Source organism: Lissotriton helveticus, chromosome 9 (assembly GCF_964261635.1).
Source record: "Lissotriton helveticus chromosome 9, aLisHel1.1, whole genome shotgun sequence".
NCBI classification, from domain to species: domain Eukaryota; kingdom Metazoa; phylum Chordata; class Amphibia; order Caudata; family Salamandridae; genus Lissotriton; species Lissotriton helveticus.
In genome coordinates, this window is record NC_136070.1 from 374,299,510 (window position 1) to 374,320,802 (window position 21,293).

Sequence of the window (21,293 nt, forward strand, 5' to 3'; positions counted from 1 at the left end):
GCAGCTCTTTTGATGACTTGATTGTAGATCCCTATGTCGTCCGGCGGCAAAGGCCTTGACGAATAGGACTCTACACTCAAACTGGCCCTCAATATCTATCATAAGAATTCAAAAAGGGCACATATAGACCATTATATAACTAAACTTAATTATGCAGGAAATTCATCAAAAGATCTTTATAAGATCCTTAATGCCCTTACCGTTTCCTACAGCTTGTGCTCAGTTGGTCACCCCCTCTCAGGGTTTGTGTGATAACCTGGCCGTATATTTTGACGATAAAACCAATTTGATTTATAAACAATTTTCTCAAGATATGGGACAGGTGTTACCTATCAAATCTGAATTAATACAGCTAGTAGGCTCAGGAGAAGGTCTGAAACAATTTAAGCATACTGATGTAACACAAGTGGAAGTCATGCTATAAAAGGCAAAATCTGGATCCCCTCTGGATATTATGCCTGCCCATAAGTTTTCCCTTCTTGTCCCTTTCTTGGCTGCCCCTATTGCAGAGATCTTAAACTTGTCATTAAGTGAAGGCAGTGTACCTTTAGATTGGAAGGTTGCCCAAGTATTTCCCATCAAGAAGAAAAATAAGGTGCCTGCCGAAGTGCTCTCCAACTACCGTCCCATTTCCCTCCTTCCTCTAATGGGCAAAATGGCAGAGAGCCATGTTAACACGCAGTTAGTGGTCTACTTGGAGACAAACGGCATCCTTGATCCCTCACAGTCCGGGTTTAGATCCAACTATTCCACTGAGACAACTCACATTGGGGTAACTGACTATATTAAAATGGCCTTCGATGATAATAAAGGAGTGATGCTGGTCCTGCTGGATCTAACCTAGCCTTTGACACGGTCTTTCATCAGAAACTAAGATTTCGACTGAGAGCGGCCGGTCTGCAGGGGCAGGCGCTTAATTGGCTTGTTAGTTTCTTGGACCAGCGCACACAAACTGTCAATCTGGGCCCTTTTTGATCTCGAACTATGAAGCTTAGTAAGGGGGTGCCCCAGGACTCTTGTTTGAACCCGACTTTATTCAATATCTACGTGCCTCCCCTTGCTAAAGTCATCTGAGAGTACGGCTTCGTGCCATTTTCCTACGCAGATGACACATAATTACTCCTATCCTTTGATAAGGATACGGAGTCAGTCGATCAGCGTTTTGCTAAAGGCATGTCTGCCATAGCTGATTGGATGACTGAACACTTCATGCAGCTAAAGGCGGCCAAAACCGAAATCCTGCTGTTTGGTCCAGCACTTATTTCCTGGTCCCCTATGTGGTGGCTGACAGTGTTAGGCCCCGCCCCCTCTCCTACCTCGGTGGCAAAAAAACTAGGGGTCCGGCTGGATGTACCTTTATCGATGAAAGATCAAATAATGACCACTGCTGGGACCTGCTATCATACCTTGAGCCTTTTGCGCAGAGTGTTCATTTGGCTACCCCTCTCAGTACGTAGAACTTTAGTTCAGGCTCTGATAATAGGTCGCCTTGACTAATGCAATGCTCTGTGAACGAGGCTTTCCTTAGCAGATTGCAGATCGTTTAGAATGTGGCCGCACGCTTAGTCCTTAATAAACCACCTTGTTACATCCACTGGGCCACTATTGAAATTTCTCCATAGGCTTCCTAGCCGCCAGAGAATAACGTTCAAGCTCTGTTGCTTTGCTCACATAGCCGTTTTTGGCACATGGCCGAGCTATATGGGGGATAAGTTCAAACTATATTGTCCAAACCGCTGTCTCAGATCGGTAGGCAAAGGGCTGGTGGTGGTACCTCGTTTAAGAAAATTCGATCTGGAGGCAAAACGGTTGCCTATCTGGCCCCAAAACATTGGAATTCCTTGCCAGAGGAGTTGCGTAAATGTTCTAATTTTGCTTGCTTCAGAAAACTACTGAAAACTGAATTATTCAAGGCTTGAGCTATGGAAGTCTGTGCCTGGCTGTTCTGTTTTCTATGCTAGCGTGGAGATACCCCTGTGGGGGTGATTCCTGCGCTCTACAAATTCCCTACATACATACATACATATACCCTCTTCTGGGGATTCGGGCCCTGGTAAGTTTGCTCGTCTTCCTCCCCTTCAGCGTTGCCGTAGTACAGCTCTTCCTCTTCCTCTCCAGGTTCAGGTGTGGTCGGCGGTTGAAAAGTCTTAATACACCTTTTGGCTTCGGCCGTGGCTTTCGACAGAATGCTGTAGAATTTTATTTTTTCAACAAAGTCTCTCTTGCGTTGCAAGATGCTTGCCATTTCGGCCTCCAGTCTTTTCGTCTTTTTTCCAACTCAGCCGCGTGTTCGGCTTCGAGGGTTTCGGCTTTTCTCTTCACGGTTGTCGACACCTACGTCGAAACCGCTTTGGAGCCTTCGTTTTTCGACGTCGAGGCCTCTTTTTCTTGGCTGCTCTTTGGCGCCTTTCATTTGTCTTGGGATTTCGCCATCTGGGAGTCCTTTGCAAAGGAACCGACGGGCTCCTTGTCCTTGGATGAAGTTGTCGACGTTGAGTGCTTCGACGGCCCTGCTCCTTTCGAGGACTTTGACTTGCTTCTGCGTGTATCAGTGGGATGTTTGGGGTTTGACGAATCTCTTACCTCCTTCGACGTTTTCTTTTCGACATCGACAACTATGGCGTCCTCCGGTCCTTCGGCGATGTTGTTTTCCTCTCTGCTGGAGAGTCCAAAATCTTGGAGCGATGGAGGTGTCCCCTGCCCCTGCATGTTGTAGTTTGCTCTTCTTTGCCTCTCCCTCACTCTGAGGGTCTTCGGGGTGAACACTGCACAGGCGTTTCAGTCCTCGCTTCAATGGTCGAGCAGCAGGCAGAGATTGCAAACCGGGTGTTGGTCCTTTTGCGCGTACTTGTGGTGGCAGTTTGCGCAGAATTTAAACAGAGTTTTGTCCATTACCGCACCTAGGGAGCCCCCTGTATGCACATTCTCCGTAGGAACGTAAAATTCTTCGATGTTCTCTCTTCTTTTGTCGACTCCTGTCTTTACTTGTCCTCTGGTGTCTTCTCCGGTGATATTTTCTTTTTTTTAAATCTTTTTTATTATATTCATTGTCATCTGGGCCGAAATCCTTCGGTTGGTGTACAAACACACTGTAGATCATCATTACACATTCCCACCACATTAATACAATAATCAGTAATACATTAGCATACAAATTGTCAGAGTCTGTACCCATACCCCTTATGTCAGTGATGCTACCTTCTTTAGTGTTCCTCATCCTTGCTGTCCTCTCTCCGCTCCGGCGGTGGTTCACAAATATCTCCCCTAAATGTATTCCATGCTCCCCATATCTTGCTCCATTTTCGGGGACATCCACGATTAATGAACACTGTTCTCTTGGCCACCATAGCTGTATCCATGTCCTTGCACCAGGCGGCCAAAGACCGCACCTCCGCCTCCCCCCACCTTTGCGCAATATTGCGTTTAGCAACCATTATCCCCAGCGTGTCCCAGTCCTGTGCTGGATGAGTAAGGTCATTTGGCTCCCATATATTTAACAAGCACCTCTTGGGCTCCGGTACCAACGAAACCCCCTCTGTCTGCGATGGTGTTCTCATTACTTTTCTCCAGTAGTCAAATATTTTTGGGCAGTGCCGTGTGGTATGGTAAAAAGTACCCTCCTCCCCACAGCTTCTGAGGCAATATGGATTTGATGTTTTCCCCATCTTGTACAGGGTGTGTCTAGTTTAGTAGATGCGATGTAGGATTTTGAGCTGCACTAGTCTGAGTCGTGAGAGTATACCCACCTCCCGCGGCGAGGCCGATGCCTCCTGCCATTCAGTGTTATCAAGGTGGCCGACGTCACGGGACCATTTATCCTTGAGTGGTGCCGTCCTGTCCGGAAAGTTATTAACTAACTTCCGGTAAGTGAATGACGTTGCCCGCTTATGCATATAGTCTGTCAGTAACCTGTCCTCCAAGGAGGAGGCCTCAGGCACCTCGGTACCAGGTGGTATGGCCGCTGTCAGTGCGTGTTTTATCTGTGTGTATCAAAAGATTTCGGAGGGTGCCAGGTCATATTGCTGCTGGAGATGCTCCAATGTAACTACTTTCCCCTTAGTCCACATGTCCCCCACCGTAGAAATGCCTATTGCGTCCAACTGCTCGAAGCCCTTGCTATTCCTGAGCCTTCCCAGCCGCTTAGTGTCCCAAAGAGGAGTGAGTTGGGTTATAACCCCTTGCCAGCCCATTTTAGCCTGTGCAGCATACCATATGGTGACTGTGTGTTTTGTGGGCCCTATAAGCGCAGGGGTTTGCCCCCTGTTGTAAAGAGCAGAGAGCATATTTCCAGTTCCCAATAAAAACATGTCCGCTTTATATGCGAGGTCTACCTGTTGGGCATGTATCCACTGGTTGATTACCTTTAGTTGTGCCGCCCAGTAGTACAAGTGTATGTTTGGGAGTGCTATCCCACCATCGTACCATCCACGAGTCAACTTGTTCTGCGCTATCCGGTGATATTTGCGATGTTTTTTTGATTTTTCGTCGATTCTTCTCTCAAACGTTTTGGAGCTCCTTCACTGTTGATCCAGACCCAACGGCGGAAAAAAGAATCTGAAGATGGAGACCAAAGGTGGGAGCTTCCGGAGGAAGCGCGTCGACGTCACGAATGACACCAAATGGTGGTTTGTCGACACCCACATGGCCACGAAAAAAAAAAAAAAGAAGAAGAAATACAACAATTCCTGACCCAAACACTAGATAGCGGAATAATGCACAGCGTAGTGAATCCAGAAAATTCATGCTGCAAAACGTAGGATAACATCCACCACTTCAGGGGTTGAGAAAAAACATGCAGATTACCCTGCTCAGTTTTCAGGCATGTAGATGGAGGCTCTGGAGGTTGGAGTGCAGCACCTATCCCTGCAATTGTGAGAGGAGCAGGGGCACAAGGAAAGATGCACCAAGTCTGCATGCCAAGGTCCAGGGCCATTAGGAGGACTTGGTTAGAGTCTAGATGGTCGTACTCAGCCCCAGAGCAATCAAAGGTAGGCTGGTGGGGGGAATACATGGTGAAGTGGAAAAGCTCAACTTCAAGTGAAACATGTCCCTCAAGGCTCCCAGCAACACATCCCAGAGGGCACAGAACACCAAGCACTGATCATTGTCATGCAAGGTGATGCCGACTTAGACTGTCCACTCGGATATTCAGAACCCCAACCAGATCTGATGCTTATTAGCCTAGGATGAGAGCCGCAGTGGTTCTCAACAGAGAAGATGCAATCCTACACCCCCCTGCTTGTTGATGTACCACATTGCAATCTTGTTGTCTGTCAAGATCTGGACAGGCTTACCATGAAGGGATGACAGGCAGGCTTTGAGCCAGAGCTGAATTGTTTATTGAACACGCAGATTGATGTATAACATCTGCTCTTCCTGAGACCAGAGGCTTCTGATCTGCAGGTCCTCCAGATGAACCTCCACCCGAGGGTGGAAAGATCTCTGATGGCTGTTTGTTACTACTGGCGATGACTGGAATGGCCTCCCTAGCGCCAAATCGCTTTTCACATTCCATAATGACAGATCTGGTGCAGTGTTCCCAGAGATTCTGACAGAACATCGCAGGCTCCTCCATGCTGGGATCACTGCTTACAGAGGCACCACTGCAAGGCTCTAATGTTCCAGTGTGCATGAGTGACAAGCAAAATGCCGGAAGCTAGCAGACCTAGCAGGCTCAAGACCATCAGGACTGAAGTGTGCGCTCTGTTGAGAAACATCAGAATCACAGCGATATTTTGTATCCTCAGAGGAGGCGGAAAGGCCGATTAGCTATAGTATCCAGTACTACCTCTATAAACAGGATGCGCCTAGAGGGCACCAGGTGAAATGTAGGCTTGCTGATGGAAAAGACCAAGTCTATCAGCTGAGACGATGTGATTTGCAGGTGTTGTGCCATCACCTCCTGGGTCTCAGCTACGATGAGCCAGTCGTGCAGATAATGAAACAATGGGATTCTTGTGCATCTGAGATGTGCAGCAACCACTGCCTTCACCTTCGTGAAGACATGTGTAACCGAAGTCAGACCAAATGGAAGGACTGTGAAGTGGTAATGTGCTGATCCCACGTAAAGCGTAGATATTTCCTCTGCGACTGCAGAATCGGTATATGAAATTACACGTCCTGCAGGTCAACAGACACCATCCAGTCTACTGCTTCCAATGCAAGTAACACCTGTGATAGGGACAGCATTTTCAATGTGTCCCTAAGCAGGAAGCAATTCAGAACCAAAGGGTCTGGGATCGGACAAAGATTGCTGTCTTTTTTCAGAACTAGGAAGCACCTGGAATAGCTCCCCTGGTCCCGGTCCTGCTCCGGCAACAGTTCCACCATCCCTTCTCTACCTCCTGCTGAAGGATCGAAGGGACCGTCGTGGAGGGGAGGGATGAAGGGGACTGCGGAAGGGTTGGACATACTCCCTTTTCACACATTTTAAGCCCCATTGGTCTGAAGTCTTGGCCCTCCAAGCCTGTGGAAAGGGGGCACCCATTCTCTAACTGGCATCTGGTGTTCCGACAAGAGGGAACAAGGGCTGCTTCCCTATGGTGGCTATAGAGGAGGATGAGGAGGAGAGTGGAGGTGGAGGAAGAGGCAGAGAATGGGATCCATCTTTGCCACGTCATTGTTATTGGAGGTACAGTGAGTTGGCTTGTTGCTGTTGTTGGGAGCATTGTACCTCCCTGCTCGATCTGTGTTGAGGAGGAGGTATTTTCACCTTGAGGCAACGGATCGGGCAGTGACCTGTGCTGGTGAGGTTCATTGTGGCACCAGTGGTGTTGTTTGAGGTGCCAGCTGCTTTTGGACGTGGCACCAGTGGTGTAGGTAGAAGTGGCAAAAGCTGAACTGGACCCATGATGCCCTAAGGCGCGCCAGAGGGCCCATGGTCCTGCTGAAGAATTCGAACATGGAGTTTATGAATGAGGCAGAGTCCATTCCTGGGGTTAGGAAGTCAGGGTATTGCTGATCAGGCTCTGGCCTCGGTGATGGTGCCTCAGGCGTCCGCGGATAAGAGACTGGCGTTGGGTCAGAGGGAGCCACAGGCACTGGATCCTAAGAAGGAAGCTCAACTAGCTGTGGCTCTGAAGAAGAGTCCTGAGGAGGTGCTGTGGTGACCTTTGCTTTGAAGATTGGTGCCATTTAGAGTAATGGCGTTGCTTCTTCTTGTGCTTCCCCTGGGATGGCTACCATGATGACTCTAGTGATCTCATCCTAAGCCTTGACTTCAGTTTGGCTCAAAGATCGCCCGAGCCTTAAAGAGTTGGTCTCCTGCTCCTTTATGGGCCTGGGGCACATGGTTCGGCAGAAGGCACAGGCCTTCAGATAGCGATTTGACCCGAGGCACCATAAGCAGATGTTGTGTAGGTCTGTGATGGACATTTGTACATCCCAACCCCTGCAGGGTGTGAAATCTGAATGCTTAGGGAGAGACATCTTGTTTTTGAAGAACAAACAATCAATATTGGGTTTTACCTCAACAGTTGATAATTGTAGGTCTAGGACTTCAGCTACCCACCTGATGATCAGACCAAATGAGGTTGAGACACCAGTCCCGTATCAGGGAAAGTGTCCAGTCCACTGGCCTCTTGTATGTCTACACAGAAATTGTTATCACCATATTGTGGGAGAAATTTATCTGATCATCTCCATCATCTGGAAAGACTGTCTGGCTTAGGTCAGAATCCGATCCAAAATGTTGCTGGAGCCCTGACGACAGATCCTAGGCAAAGGTACTGTTTTTTTTTGAGTTGGAGTGAACAGGTGCAAACGCTTCAGAATGATTGTAGGATGCTACCCCGGTTGAGGTTGCGACGGATGCAGTTCGAGGTCAGACAGGACAATAGCATTGTGTCCTCCACTGGTGTGAGCAGTATCAAGAATAGCAGAAACGTGGCAAGGATCTTGGATTGAGACTGGTTCCAGAGTCAAAGCTGAAACAGAAGCAGGTTCTGGAGGTACAAACCTGCCTAGGACTGATTCACCAACAGTAACACAATTGGAAACATCAGCTGACCCATGGGGCCCCAGGCACGCCATAAGCAGCCAGCAGGGTGCGAATGATGGGCAATATGGCTTCTTTGAAAGCCTCAATAATTTGCGACATCGCTGATGATCCCAGAAATTTGGAGTGCATTGAGTTAGCTGTGGAATCGACTACTTGGCAGGGCGAGACCAGAAGGCACTTAGATGTCCCTGTGACTTCTCAGTGAAAGAGTAATGAGATTGGGACGAGTCCCACTTGAACTGCTTGTCTTGCCTCTTCAACTTACTTGAAGTCTTAGATTGGGATTTTTATACCCCCAAACCTTTAGCCTTCTCCACTCCTGTTTGCTGAAATTAGTTTTTGCTGGCTTTAGGACTCTGTGCACTTTATCACAGATAACCAGTGCTGAAGTGCTGGTCCCTCACTCCTTAAAACATGGTACCATTGGCTTACAACCAATTGGCACATTTCATTTACTGATAAGTCCCTAGAAAAGAAGAATTACATGTATCCATGGGTTGTAAATTAAAAGCTACTAGTGGGCTTGCAGCATTTATTTTGGCACCCACTTAATTAGCTCTTCAAAATATGTCTCGGGCATGCCATCGCAGCTTGTGTGCAGTTTTAAAGTGTAATTTTGACCTGGCAAAATAAACCTTCTGTATCACACAACAAGGGTCAAAAAAGGATATCTGTAAATCTTAAGATTTACTGCTCACCTACACATATCCACTAATATCTATCTCACACTGTATGTAGGACATCTTTATTAAAATCATATAGAGGTGGGCATATCCTGTATATGGACAAAAACCCTCACTCACCCAAGGGTGACATGCTTCATCATAGGGTTCCTCCAGGCACAAAGGGACTGCAAGGTACCCAATGTGGGCTACGACTTCCCAGCCAGGAAGGAGCGGGAGTGTTTTTCAATATAAGCATGTTAATTATATTAACCTCAATGAGTGTCAGTGAGGGGCAGAGTGCAAGAGACAAGAAAAACGTGCAGGAATCATAAATTCCCTCAGTAGGAATAACCAACTTTAATTTCTACTTCCTATTGGGGAGATTAAAATGGCAACGCAAGTCAGGGTTATGGCTATTACCCTGTAGGTCAACATGTTTCTGCCCTAATTGACAAACTAATGTTCAGGGGCATTCTTCAGGACCAAACTATAGTCACTCTGCTCAATACTATGTGTGAATACTCAATATAATGATTTAGGAGAATATTCTGGACCAACCATACATCTCAATCGTACTTCAGTTCGGTAGGTCAGCAGGCTAGGTAGGTCAGAAGTCCTAATATATATATCTGATATATCAACTCTACCTAGATCCCAAGTCGCGAGCTGGAACAGACTGCATTCATGCAGATCAACATATGATGCGACTCTGGGAAGTCGTAGCCCACATTGGGTACCTTGCTGTCCCTTTGTGCTTGGAGGAACCCTATGATGAAGCATGTCACCCTTGGGTGAGTGAGGGTTTTCGTCTATATAAAGGATATGCCCACCTCTATATGATTTTAATAAAGCTGTCCTACATATAGTGTGAGTTAGAAAATAAACCTTCTGCCAGGACTAAACCTTCATTTTTAATACATTTAAATCACCCGAGGATAGGTATTCCTCCCAGACAGTGAGACAACGGGGGAGTTGGTGTTGTCAGGATGGGAGGGGAGGACAAGAGTTGTTCCCTGCCCAAATTACATTTCAACTGAGCTGCCTCAGCTCACTCACAAATAATTTGATACAAGTTTATTGTCACCCCCAGACCACTTGAAGCCTGGGCAGGTGAAGGAAGGAAGTTCCAGAACCAGATGTGGGGGGGAGTTTAGAAGATTCTCCCACTTCACAACTGGAACCAAGTATAAATATTGGACCCCCAGACCAACTCTTCAGTATGCTCCTGGACCTGTGGATACTACAGAAGAAAGACTGCCATGCTGCTTAAGGCCTGCCCTGCTCTCCGAGAAGGAAGGCTGGACCTGCTCCCTTCATACCAGGCTAATCTGAGTGCCTCCAAGTGTCAGTTGACTGTCGTCCTGTTGTAAACTACAGGGACACAACAAGCTACAGAGTGCTCTCTACAGCTGTTCAGCTGACCTTCTGCAACTACACCTGCCTGGATCTCCAACTGGACCTGCCTGAGCACTGCTGGCCTCTGCTGAAGTGAGTCTCTAATCTCCAAAAGGGACCTTCCCAGGCCCTGGACCCTTGGATGACTTGAGAGTGAATTCCTCTGAAGACAAAGGAGCAATCTTGAAGTTTTGGGTCTTTGTGACTGCAAACAGGGTCATATGCACCAAGATCTCCGTGCCCATTACAACCATCAATGTGAAGCTCCAGTGAACACGACTCTTCATGCTGCAGAGACCACCAGCGAGGGACTGCAACACTAGATGTGCAATTCGTGCTACAGCATTTACAGCCGGCGTTGACCACAAACACAAAGCTCCAGCAGCAATTGTCGCCGACGTCTGACAGGATCTTTACGCTACAGCGATGACTTTATGCAACGCCTGGCTGGTCTTTATGCTGCAGCGACGACCATCCTTGATGCTTTTTCTGCTCCTTGCAGCCTTCTCTACTGAACACTGGACTCTTTGCGCCAGACTTTGAGAAGCTAATTGTTTCAGTGGGACCAATCTGGTCCTTGTATCCATCGCGGTCAGTCTGAACTTATGACTTTGCCCTTGTCTAGCACGACCTGTTGACCTCGAGTGGCGCTTTGTGCATTTAGGTGCTATACTTACCTACATCTTTGATACTGCATATCTCCGGCTCTACTGAATGGATATGTGTCATTTTGGTGTCATTATACTCGATTTTTCTAAATTGATGCAGAATTTTTTGCTTGTGTTGTGTTTTTACTCTAGTACTTATTGTGTCCTGCATAAATGCTTACAGATTTCCTCTAAGTTAAGCCGGACGGCTTTTGGGCCAAGCTATCAGAGGGTTAAGCACAGGTCAATCTAGTCACTTTTGTGGTTCACACGGACAAGGATTGTGGTTGTTGCTTGAGTAGGATTTTCACCCTCCTCAATAATAACCCAATTTCTCACAGCAACGATGACCTGCCGTGGGAACAACCCCAGAATGGGGTCAGCACCCTCGACATCCAGTGGGAACAGGACTTCTGCAACGTCTTCCAGAGTATGATGACATACAGCTTGGCTTTGCATTCCCGGATCGCCTTCGGGTGCCTAGGGGTATGCTCCTCACATGGTTGAGGACCGAACCCAAACAACAGAGACACACTTCTTGGGGATCTGTCACAGACATTTGCATGCAAAAGTCCCTAGAAGGCTTAAACACTGTTGTATTAGGAGAAATGTTCCCTTGCACAATGAAGAAAAGCTTTTAGAAGAAAGAAACTTGTCAACTGATGAGAAAGCTCCAGATATGTATAGGACGGCAGGGAAAAAAGTAACTGACGTCAGCGAGCTTGGGTGAAACATATGAGACTCCCATTGTCACTTCTGGACTGGAGCAGAATCAATGCAGAGCTGCACTACTCCACCTACCGGCAAGGGGGGCTATGCTGAAAAATCTTCAAGATCCAGTCTGGCGCCTGGGAATGTTATAAAGTTGATGAATATGCGGTTAGAAATATCCATTATAAAGGGCTTCGTTGAATGGCAATAAAGGCTCAAAGGAAGGCTGCCTAGGATTTGATACTTTTGTGAGTACATTAGTCTTCACTCACACTGAAGGAAGGTGTAGATTCATAACATTAGCTGTATGTTTTATCACCAAACCAAAAAAAAACTTTCCTCTGTTCAGCCAGAGGTGGATATCAACCCAGTGTCAATGGAAGTATTCAAATCCATGATCCAAAGGCTGATTCCAACAAACAGGGGCAGCTCTGTAACCCAAACCTGGGGCTAATAAAAAGTGTGAATGCTACAATGGTTCAGTTCCTAATTCCAAAACAAAACATTTACGACTTCAAATAGTTCAAAAAGATCCAATTTCATAGAAATAATAAAATAATTCAGTACCCTTAAACAATAATCAACTACTATATTTTTCATGAATAAAAATTTAGACAAAAATACGGAAAGTGCTCAAAAGCTTACACAAACATATGTCAATGACAAAGGAAAAACTAAAGTGTAAACATAAACAATCAAGGCAAGAAAGGAAAAATGATATTAAAAAACAGGTTTGTACAGTTACAAAAACAAACAACACTCAATGCTTTCTCTTATTTTTAGCCAATGAAGGCGTCAACGGCGTTTCAACCATATTCAATTAACTGGTCATCATCAGGACAAAACAGTTAAGGAGCATCCATCAGCTGTGCAAACAAGGCTGGTCCATCCAAAACAGTAGGAAAGTACAATGAATGTACTCCGGGTCAATCAGATTATAGGTCATGTAAGTATGGAAGAAATTTGATGTAGCTGATTGAATCTTAAGGTATACGGTTAAATGGTCCCTCTAAGATCCAATCCATATAAGTTGTTTAGAAAAGAGTATCCATTGCTAAAATCAGTGCATTTCCAGATTGCACGGTGATCCAAAGCTGGCAGACTCTGTGCAGAGTCAGAGCCAAAATGTTGGTGGAGCACCTCAGGCTGCTCAGTGTCAGAGGCAGTGTTCTATATGCATATGACTGAATCGAACCTGGGAGCATCAAAGTGCATTGAGGATGGGATCTCAGTCGAGGCTGAGATGAGTTTGGCATGGAGTGGGCCAGCGTTTGGCATAGGAGTAGAAGTTGGCATTGAAGACGGAGCAGAACTTGAAGGGGGTTCCAGAGGCACAGACGATGCAGAGGAGGGATCTGCTAGTGGTAACCCGACTAGAGGCCCCTGCAGATTTTTGGGGACTGAAGGCACCCCATAGCTGGAAGTGTGCCAAACATCCACATAATGGCATCCTTAAAGGCCTCGATTTGTTGCAATGACCTGGAGAACCCATGGCAACTGGGACCAGTCATTCAAACGGCTCCTCTGTGGATCGTGAACAAAAAAAAGTGGCATGTTAATGCCCTTGCGACACCTCTGGAGATAGCGTGGCAGGATGGGAACAAGACCCACTTGGCTTTCTAGTGTTTCAGCTTTGACTTTGAATTGGACTTCTCCAAAGACTTCCAATACAATGAGGACCTGTCGCAAGAATGACCTTGGGATAGGAAGCGGGTCCTCACTCTTCACTTCGGATGGGAGCCTGATTTGTACAGTTGCTTCCGGTATTCAGCAATGTACAGATTTGCTTCTGTTCCTGGTTTGGATTTTGAATTTACGAGGGTGCATTCCTCACACAACTTAGAGTTGTTGCCTGACCCAAAACACCAAAAGCATACCTTGTGGGGGTCTGTCACAGAGTCATCTATGTGCAACACTCCCATGATGGGTTAAATCCTGTAGCTTTTGGGGAGGACACAGTTCCCTGGCACACTGATTGAAAATTTTGAAAATAAAATCTTGTAAATCCGACAAGGAAAAAGACGAGTGGAACTCTGGAAGAGCCTTTGAAAATGTGGAAAGAAAGTAACTCAGCGTCTAGGTGTGGCATTTATATGCAGCTTCGTTTGAGACTTCAAGACTGAACGAAGTCAACACAGGGCAGCTCAGAGCCACCTACCAAAGCACCGGAGAATTGCTGTGTAAAAGTTTCCAGATCCAGTCTGGCACCTGAGAATACTCTACGTGTGCCAAATCTAAAGTTAGAAGCATTGTTCAGTAAAGTATATAGGCCTGATTTAAAAGTTGGCAGCCATTTCTGAAGCATTGGCAGGAACCTCCAACACAGGGGTTCCTATCAATGCTTTTTTAAGTTTGGCTTACAGCTCCGTCAACATGATAGAGCCATCCATCAAACTGTTTTGTTACTTCCAAAAAGAAAATCCCGAAGCAGGTTTTTATTTTTGAAAATAAAAAAACTGTCCCGTCGCCATGGGAGCTACCTCCCATGGCAAGGGGGGAATTTTTGGATTTTTACTACCCATTACCACCTGGGCTCCCCTGGTAATGACAGTCAGTAAAAAACAAAGCTATACGTCTGCCCATCTAAATTCAGCGGGTGGACATACAGCCATTTCTCCAACAGCCATTACTTTGTCGGGCCGCCGGAGAAGTATGACCACAGCAGAGATGGAGTAGTCTCCATCGTTGCCAAACTATTGTCCGCCAACATATAAATTTAGCCGGTGAACCATTAAATTGGCGGCAAGAATTCTCTGTCACGACAGGGTATGCTTACCGCCAAGTTATATCTGGCCCATAATTACTATTCTTAACTCCAACTATATAAACTATGAGATGTACGGATTAGGTTAATGTAGTGAATGGGATACTACTGGACAGAGGAAGGATACCTATATTATCACTTTAATTATATCGCTTCATTAGAGCTACCATTATTATATTCATAACGGACCTGGTCTATCTTTCATTTGGTGTTTCCCATGAAGCTTCAAATACAAATGAGGTACTGGGTTGGTGCAGACACTAGGAGCTCAGGTGGGCTCTTAGCTCCTTAAATAAAATAAGCATAACCTAATTCCAGGTGCAGTATCTGCACGAGTTCTTTACTCTCTCTGTCTCTGTAGGTCTTTCATTAAAAAAAAAAAAATCACTAATTATACTTATTCATTTGTAATTCTTTCTGGAATTTGATAGATTGGGAGAAATATATGTATTTGTCATAAAGATAGCAAAGATACCCAGCCAAGTTTCCATTAAAAAAGAGTGCAATTACTCCCACCTTCCATATTACTGAACAATAACTTATTTTTAAATAGAGCTTTATGCTGCACTCCTTCTATTTCTAAGCGCCATACATAACAGATGCAACTATAATACAATTTAATGATATTTCAAAAAAGTGAATTAAGTGCACTTAAAGCGGTGGATGCACGACAACCCTAAAACATATTTGAGTATTTAATGACAACAGTGAACAGTATTAGTTATTTTGCAATCCGTAAAATTGATTGCTTGTGAAAGCTGAAAATCTGCAGTGCACATATGCACTGGAAAGCGTACCTGAATTGTCTGAACCATTCTGTTTGTAAGCTCCAAGGCTGCCATTGCAGTAGAAGTACCAAACGAAGCTGCACCTCTCTGGAATCCTCTTACAATTCGCCCATCCTTCCGGTATTGCTCTATTGGTAACCACACCAAGTCCTTGAGACCTTGAACTAAAATAACAGATGTAAATTTACCAGTGAACAGCGGCAAGAAGAATTCTTGTACACAATTAAATGCATTAGAAAACACATGCACAAGGAAATCTATAAGTTCACGTTAATGGGAAATGTCAAGCATTCATTTATTTTAAAAATGTTTTTACTCAGTTGCAGTACCCAGAAGTTCAAAGGGAAAATGTAAATACTAAAATTAATCAAGTATTAATTCAAAATTACGATTGTACACCAAAAATATCTAAAGTTTGAAAGTCAGTTGAGAGAATTTTACTGTTCTTTAACCACTTTCAAGATATATAAACAGAAAGGTAAATGAGCAACAGAAGAATTTACAGGGTCTATGCACAAACATGAACCTAAATCAGGCAGGTTAAACTCACCCAATTGAACTAATGAGTGCATGGGTCCAACTCCTCCCAGAATTCCTGGCAGCTGACTTTTCTTGATGTCATTGAGCCATTCGTTAATAGCATAGGCAAATAGTTTATCCACACCAAGTAATCTGTAATACATGATAATCATTACGAAGCTGCCACTCTTCATTCATTTAATTACCTATCAGTTAATCAAAAAAGGTTACCACTTTTGTAGGCGAAAGTTAAACTGCAAGACATGTTGGTGAAAAGAAACAGGCCCTTCGGCAAAAAATGAGCATGTATCACAACTTCCTTAATCACACACAGATTACGATGCTCTCGCACCCACACAACAGGTTAGCAAGTGCACGCACAACAATCGGGAAGGCTTCTGAGAAAGGCGTTACTGCTTAGCAAAAATTGCCCGTGGAGGCCCAGGACTAGCATCTCCTCCTCGCTTACAGGCCCTACCTTCACCTCATATGTCACCAACCACCCCAGCGCACTTCACATTTTTTTCTAGATTTGGCATCAACCAACATCTTTTAAATACACAAACATTGTACATACTTACTTACAAGGAGGCTCTAAGGAGCCCTCTTTAGGTTTCGCCTGCACAGTGCTTGTGATTAGGTTTTGTATGAACGCCGCCTGAGCTGTGCTTGGGAAATCTATTGTATTTACAAAATCTAAAAAGGGGCTTACATCTTGCCCTTACTTTTCATTTGCTCCTGTGCTTTCCACATACTTTTCCTCCATTTCTGTTAGTTGTAGCATACTACTTCCTGTTGTTCCTCGTGTGTTTCTCTTATCAGTGTCCCAAGGCCCATGTATTCCTTTCATCCGCTTTGGTGGAACTTCTTTTAAGCTTGTAAGCACCCCCATCTGTCACTACAAGATCTACATCCTTGCTTTGAAGTTAAAGCGCTGCAAAGCGAGCAACTCGTGGAGCACCAGCAGCCAGCAGGAACACTGAATCAGAGGCCGGAACTTTCAGAGACCCTGCTTTCGGCCATATCAAAGGTATTTGCTTGACTGAGCATGTTGGAAGAGTAAACTGCGCCCCTCGCAGCTATGTGCCTGGCTTCGCTGATTTATTCAGAGAGTGCATACTTCTGCCGTACTTTCTTTATGCGCTCTTTCAACATATGCACCCAGTAATTCCACCAAGATGCACATGAGGAAGATGCTCCAATAACTGGTGAGAAAATTCAATTGTGACTAATGCATTGGGAGGTAGGTGTTGAAAATCGTTAGCCACATTCTCTTTTTGCGCAAACTGTCATTGGTGTGTCTTTTTTCCCCCGTCCTCTCCTGTCTTCTCCCCTGCCTGCTCTCTCTATTTCACCCTGCATTCTCTTCTGCCCATCTCGCTCTGTATGACCCCCTTTTTTCTCTGCTCAACGCCTTCTTTCCACCACACCTCCTCTCTTTCTGTCACATCTCTAGTTTTGCTTGAGATTTGTAGGCCTACTTTCCCTCAGTCCTAGGTTAAAATGCAGAAAAGTGAAGTATGCTACGAGCACCTTCTTAATCTATTTTGTGGGCTCCAAAATGGGCCTTAAAGTCGTTCACACCCAGGTGCCTTCGTTGGTGCCATGTCAGGCCACTAAAACAGATTAACAAAGGGATTAGTGCCAATGAAGAGCCCTGGACACAAAAGTCTCTTTTGGTTGAACATTCTCCCTGTTTCCCTTGTATGGAGAAAGCAAAGTACGTAGAAAGGCCGCACAAAATTCATCGTGATATCAGTGCCATGGTAAAGCTGGTGAGACATCAGAGTGGAATAAGAACCTGTTTCATACATCTGTTCGCAAACGTCCACTTGAAGGCTCAGATCACAGTCTTTCATCCTTACCAGGATTTTATAATACATATAAGCAGTCAGGAGGTTGAGGTTTTGGACTTGAGAGTCTATATTAAGGAAAACAAAATTGATACCTGTCTTAATAGAAAGCCACTGCAGGGAACTCAACATTACATGCTAACAGCTTTCATCCCAAACACTTGAAGAATAATATCCTTTATGGGGAGATGGTCCGGCTAAGAAGGAACTGCAGTTATCCTGCAGATGTTATACAGATGCAGGAGAGATGACAGATTTATACAGAGGGGCTACACACAGTATTGGACAGGGCCATTAAGAAAGCCGATCAGAAAAGTAGGGAGACTCTCCTGTTTGATCGGGGTCAAAAAGTCTTAGATTCTGCTACCAAACATGTTCTGACTTTTAGCAAACAGGAGAAGGAAATAAGAACCATATTCAACAGATATTAGCCCTTAGTGTAGGGGGATCCTATTTTGGGTCCTACACTCTCTAATAGGCCCTTAATTACTTTTCGCAAGGCATCACGTATGAGGAATGCTCTGGTAAAGACCAGTCCTGAAATTGTGACCAGAAGCAGCTGGTTACAGCCATTACAAAGGTGTTATAAATGCAGCTTATGTAGAGCATGCAAATTTGGTAAGAATACCAGCGAATTTGTTACCCCTTTCTGTGAGAAACGGCAACCCATGGCAGGTGTGTACAACTGCAACAATGTATTTGCTGTCAATGTCTTAGAAGGTGACTGTAGTATGTAGGGAGCACCAAGTTACAAGTACATAAGAGGGTGCTTTAGCATTTGAGAGCCATTACCAACATCAATCAAAGAAACCCAGTTGTGAGGCACTTTGAACATCGTAACAGTAACTTGAATCACATCAGATACTTTGTGATTGATACTGTTCCGAAATTGATCCAGGGAGGTAATCGAGAGAGGTTGCTCAAATAACTTGAGACACGTTATATTTTGAACCTTGATTCTACGGCTCCCAATGGTCTTAATACAAATTATGATTTTCATAATTATCTTTAGAGGTTTACCCTCAATATATATTACTTTTTTCATCTCCTTCATATTTGTTAGGGTTGTTGCACGTGTGATTCCCATTGGAGTTTTTAGGTATCTTGCTGCTATCTTCCCTTTTTTACTTATGTTGATTTATGCACTTTTTGGTGGATTTATAAGTTGCAGTCATTTTAAAGAGGTATTTGTCATAGTGGGGATGTAGGGCACTTGGTTGCTTTGTAGTGATTATATGCAGGGAATCCTATTTACAGGAACCACCATTAGGTTTGAACCGTATTTATGCCTGCTCATGAATATCTAGTTTGATTTGATTGAATTTTTATGAAGAGCTAGCAAGTGCCCGGAGGCGTCTTGATGCTAACCATGACAGAAAGGACAAGAAAGCCAGAACATCAACTTTCCCAGAAAGGACACATCACTCAAAGATCCTGGGAAAACAGCCAGCTCTTTATTATCTTCCTGAACCTAGCAGAGAGGTAGCATTGTTTTCAGTTCCCAAGGGAGGCAAATCCATACACTGTATAAGTCTTCTGCCACCCCAGGTAGTTCCTCTATACAGGGGGACACACAGATCTCAAGATGAATTTGAGCAGAGAGTCCTATTTGATAAATACCATCTAATCCAGTCTCTAAGGTACATCAGACCTTGGCCTTATAGGGCCTTATAGGCTGTGCAGAGTCCCTTAAAGTTGATACGTTTCTTCACTGGCAGCCAATGAAGACTGCTGATGGCTTGAGGGACTGAGACAAATCTAGGAATCTTTGTGATGAGTCAAGCTGCTGCATTTTGAACTGTCTGTAACACTTTCAAGTATTTCTTAGGTAGATCAGAATAAAGCCCATTGCAGTAGTCTATCCTTGAAAGAACTGTTGCTAGGACCACTGTCCTATTTTTAAGTATCTTGCTGCTATCTTCCCTTCATTACTTATGTTAATGTATGCACTGTTTGGTGGATTTATAAGTTGCAGTCATTTTAAAGAGGTATTTGTCATAGTGGGAATGTAGGCAACTAGGTTGCTTTGTAGTGATGATATTCAGGGGTTCCATATTGGCAATATTGTGTCCTCCCAAAAGATTTTTTCATGGGTGTTCTATATCCAAGATGCGATGAGAAGTCATTTTGCTTTAATTGAATGACATCCCATTAGTTTGTTATATTTTGGATTTAGCCTGTTATTTAATATAACTTGCATTGGGGGTCCAATTTACAGGAACCAGCATTAGGTTGGAACCGTATTCATGCCTGCTCATGTATATGTTAGATCTATTATATGTATTTATTTATATGTCTTTGTATTTATACAGCAATGTATTTTTAATAATAATGTCTGATAGAGGGTGTTTGATGGGAAGACCAAGATTATGAATTCATCTAGGTTAAGACCTCCAGAACCAATCACTGAGCTCCTGGGCTCAAGATGTGGCAAAGATAATTTATTCCAATTATTCTGGATCCTTGAACCACTACGCACTTTATGTATTAAATAACTCAGTATCAGTAACAGCCTATATCTCTTTCGGCTTTTACTGCAATTGTAATGTTTAAAATTGTGTTTTATCAGATATTTTTAGTATGTCTTTCATGTTTATGCACCATGTGATGATTATAAATGAAAGTTGAGCTCTCACAGAGTGTATGTGATCAAGGTCAGGATTGGCCGAAACGCATCATGCTGACTAAACTACAATAAACAAGAGCAATACACATCAGTGTCTGTGCCAGTCTCTTTTTGGAGGAAGTTACGGGTGAAATGTATAATATAATATATATATATATATATATACATATATATATATATATATATATATATATATATTACCTACTGGCGGTCGCCAGTAGGTAGTTATAGTTAGGATCGTTTTCCATAGGAAATCCGCAACATTCTATTGGGAATAACTTTGGCGCCGAATGAGGGATCTGCCTGTAATTTTCCTTAAATTTGCCTCGCTGCGCTCCGCTCCTTTCCTTAAAGTTTCGGGGGGATCCGTCAAGCGGGGGCCGAGATGAAAGGGGGGTCCCAAAACGTGTTTTCCCCATGTTAATTTCCATAGGGCGGTTGGACTCACTTTTAGCCCGAACGGCTGAATGTATTAAATAACTCAGTATCAGTAACAGCCTATATCTCTTTCGGCTTTTACTGCAATTGTAATGTTTAAAATTGTGTTTTATCAGATATTTTTAGTATGTCTTTCATGTTTATGCACCATGTGATGATTATAAATGAAAGTTGAGCTCTCACAGAGTGTATGTGATCAAGGTCAGGATTGGCCGAAACGCATCATGCTGACTAAACTACAATAAACAAGAGCAATACACATCAGTGTCTGTGCCAGTCTCTTTTTGGAGGAAGTTACGGGTAATATGTATAATATAATATATATATATATATATATATATATATGTATATATATATATATATATATTACCTACTGGCGGTCGCCAGTAGGTAGTTATAGTTAGGATCGTTTTCCATAGGAAATCCGCAACATTCTATTGGGAATAACTTTGGCGCCGAATGAGGGATCTGCCTGTAATTTTCCTTAACTTTGCCTCGCTGCGCTCCGCTCCTTCCCTGAAAGTTTCGGGGGGATCCATCAAGCGGGGGCGGAGATAAAAGGGGGGTCCCAAAACGTGTTTTCCCCATGTTAATTTCCATAGGGCGGTTGGACTCACTTTTAGCCCGAACGGCTGAATGGATTTCCACCAAACTTGGCAAAATTGTAGGGACTGGTACCCCGATGTGCCTTTGCTATGTCTCAAGAGATATGCTCCAGTGGTTTTTATGAAAATTAACTTTGAAAAAATATATATTGGGCTACATTGGGCTATATATATGTTAGAGCCCAAATGTAGCCCAAAGATGGCCACCAGAGACAAAAAAAACAAATGTAGCCCAAATATCAGCCAGATGTAGCCCAACTATAGCCCAATGACAGAATGTCCC

General features: G+C 44.2%; 1 protein-coding gene across 1 annotated transcript in view; it reads right to left on the reverse strand.

Moving 5' to 3' along the window:
• The window catches only part of ATG2B (autophagy related 2B), a 1,105,913-nt gene that overhangs the window by 77,839 nt on the left and 1,006,781 nt on the right, over positions 1–21,293 (reverse strand). The window contains exons 39-40 of the mRNA XM_078660122.1: positions 15,520–15,641; positions 14,979–15,133 (exon numbers count right to left, since the gene is read on the reverse strand). Coding sequence (XP_078516248.1) covers positions 14,979–15,133; positions 15,520–15,641 — 277 coding nt within the window. The remainder of the gene's footprint in view (positions 1–14,978; positions 15,134–15,519; positions 15,642–21,293) is intronic.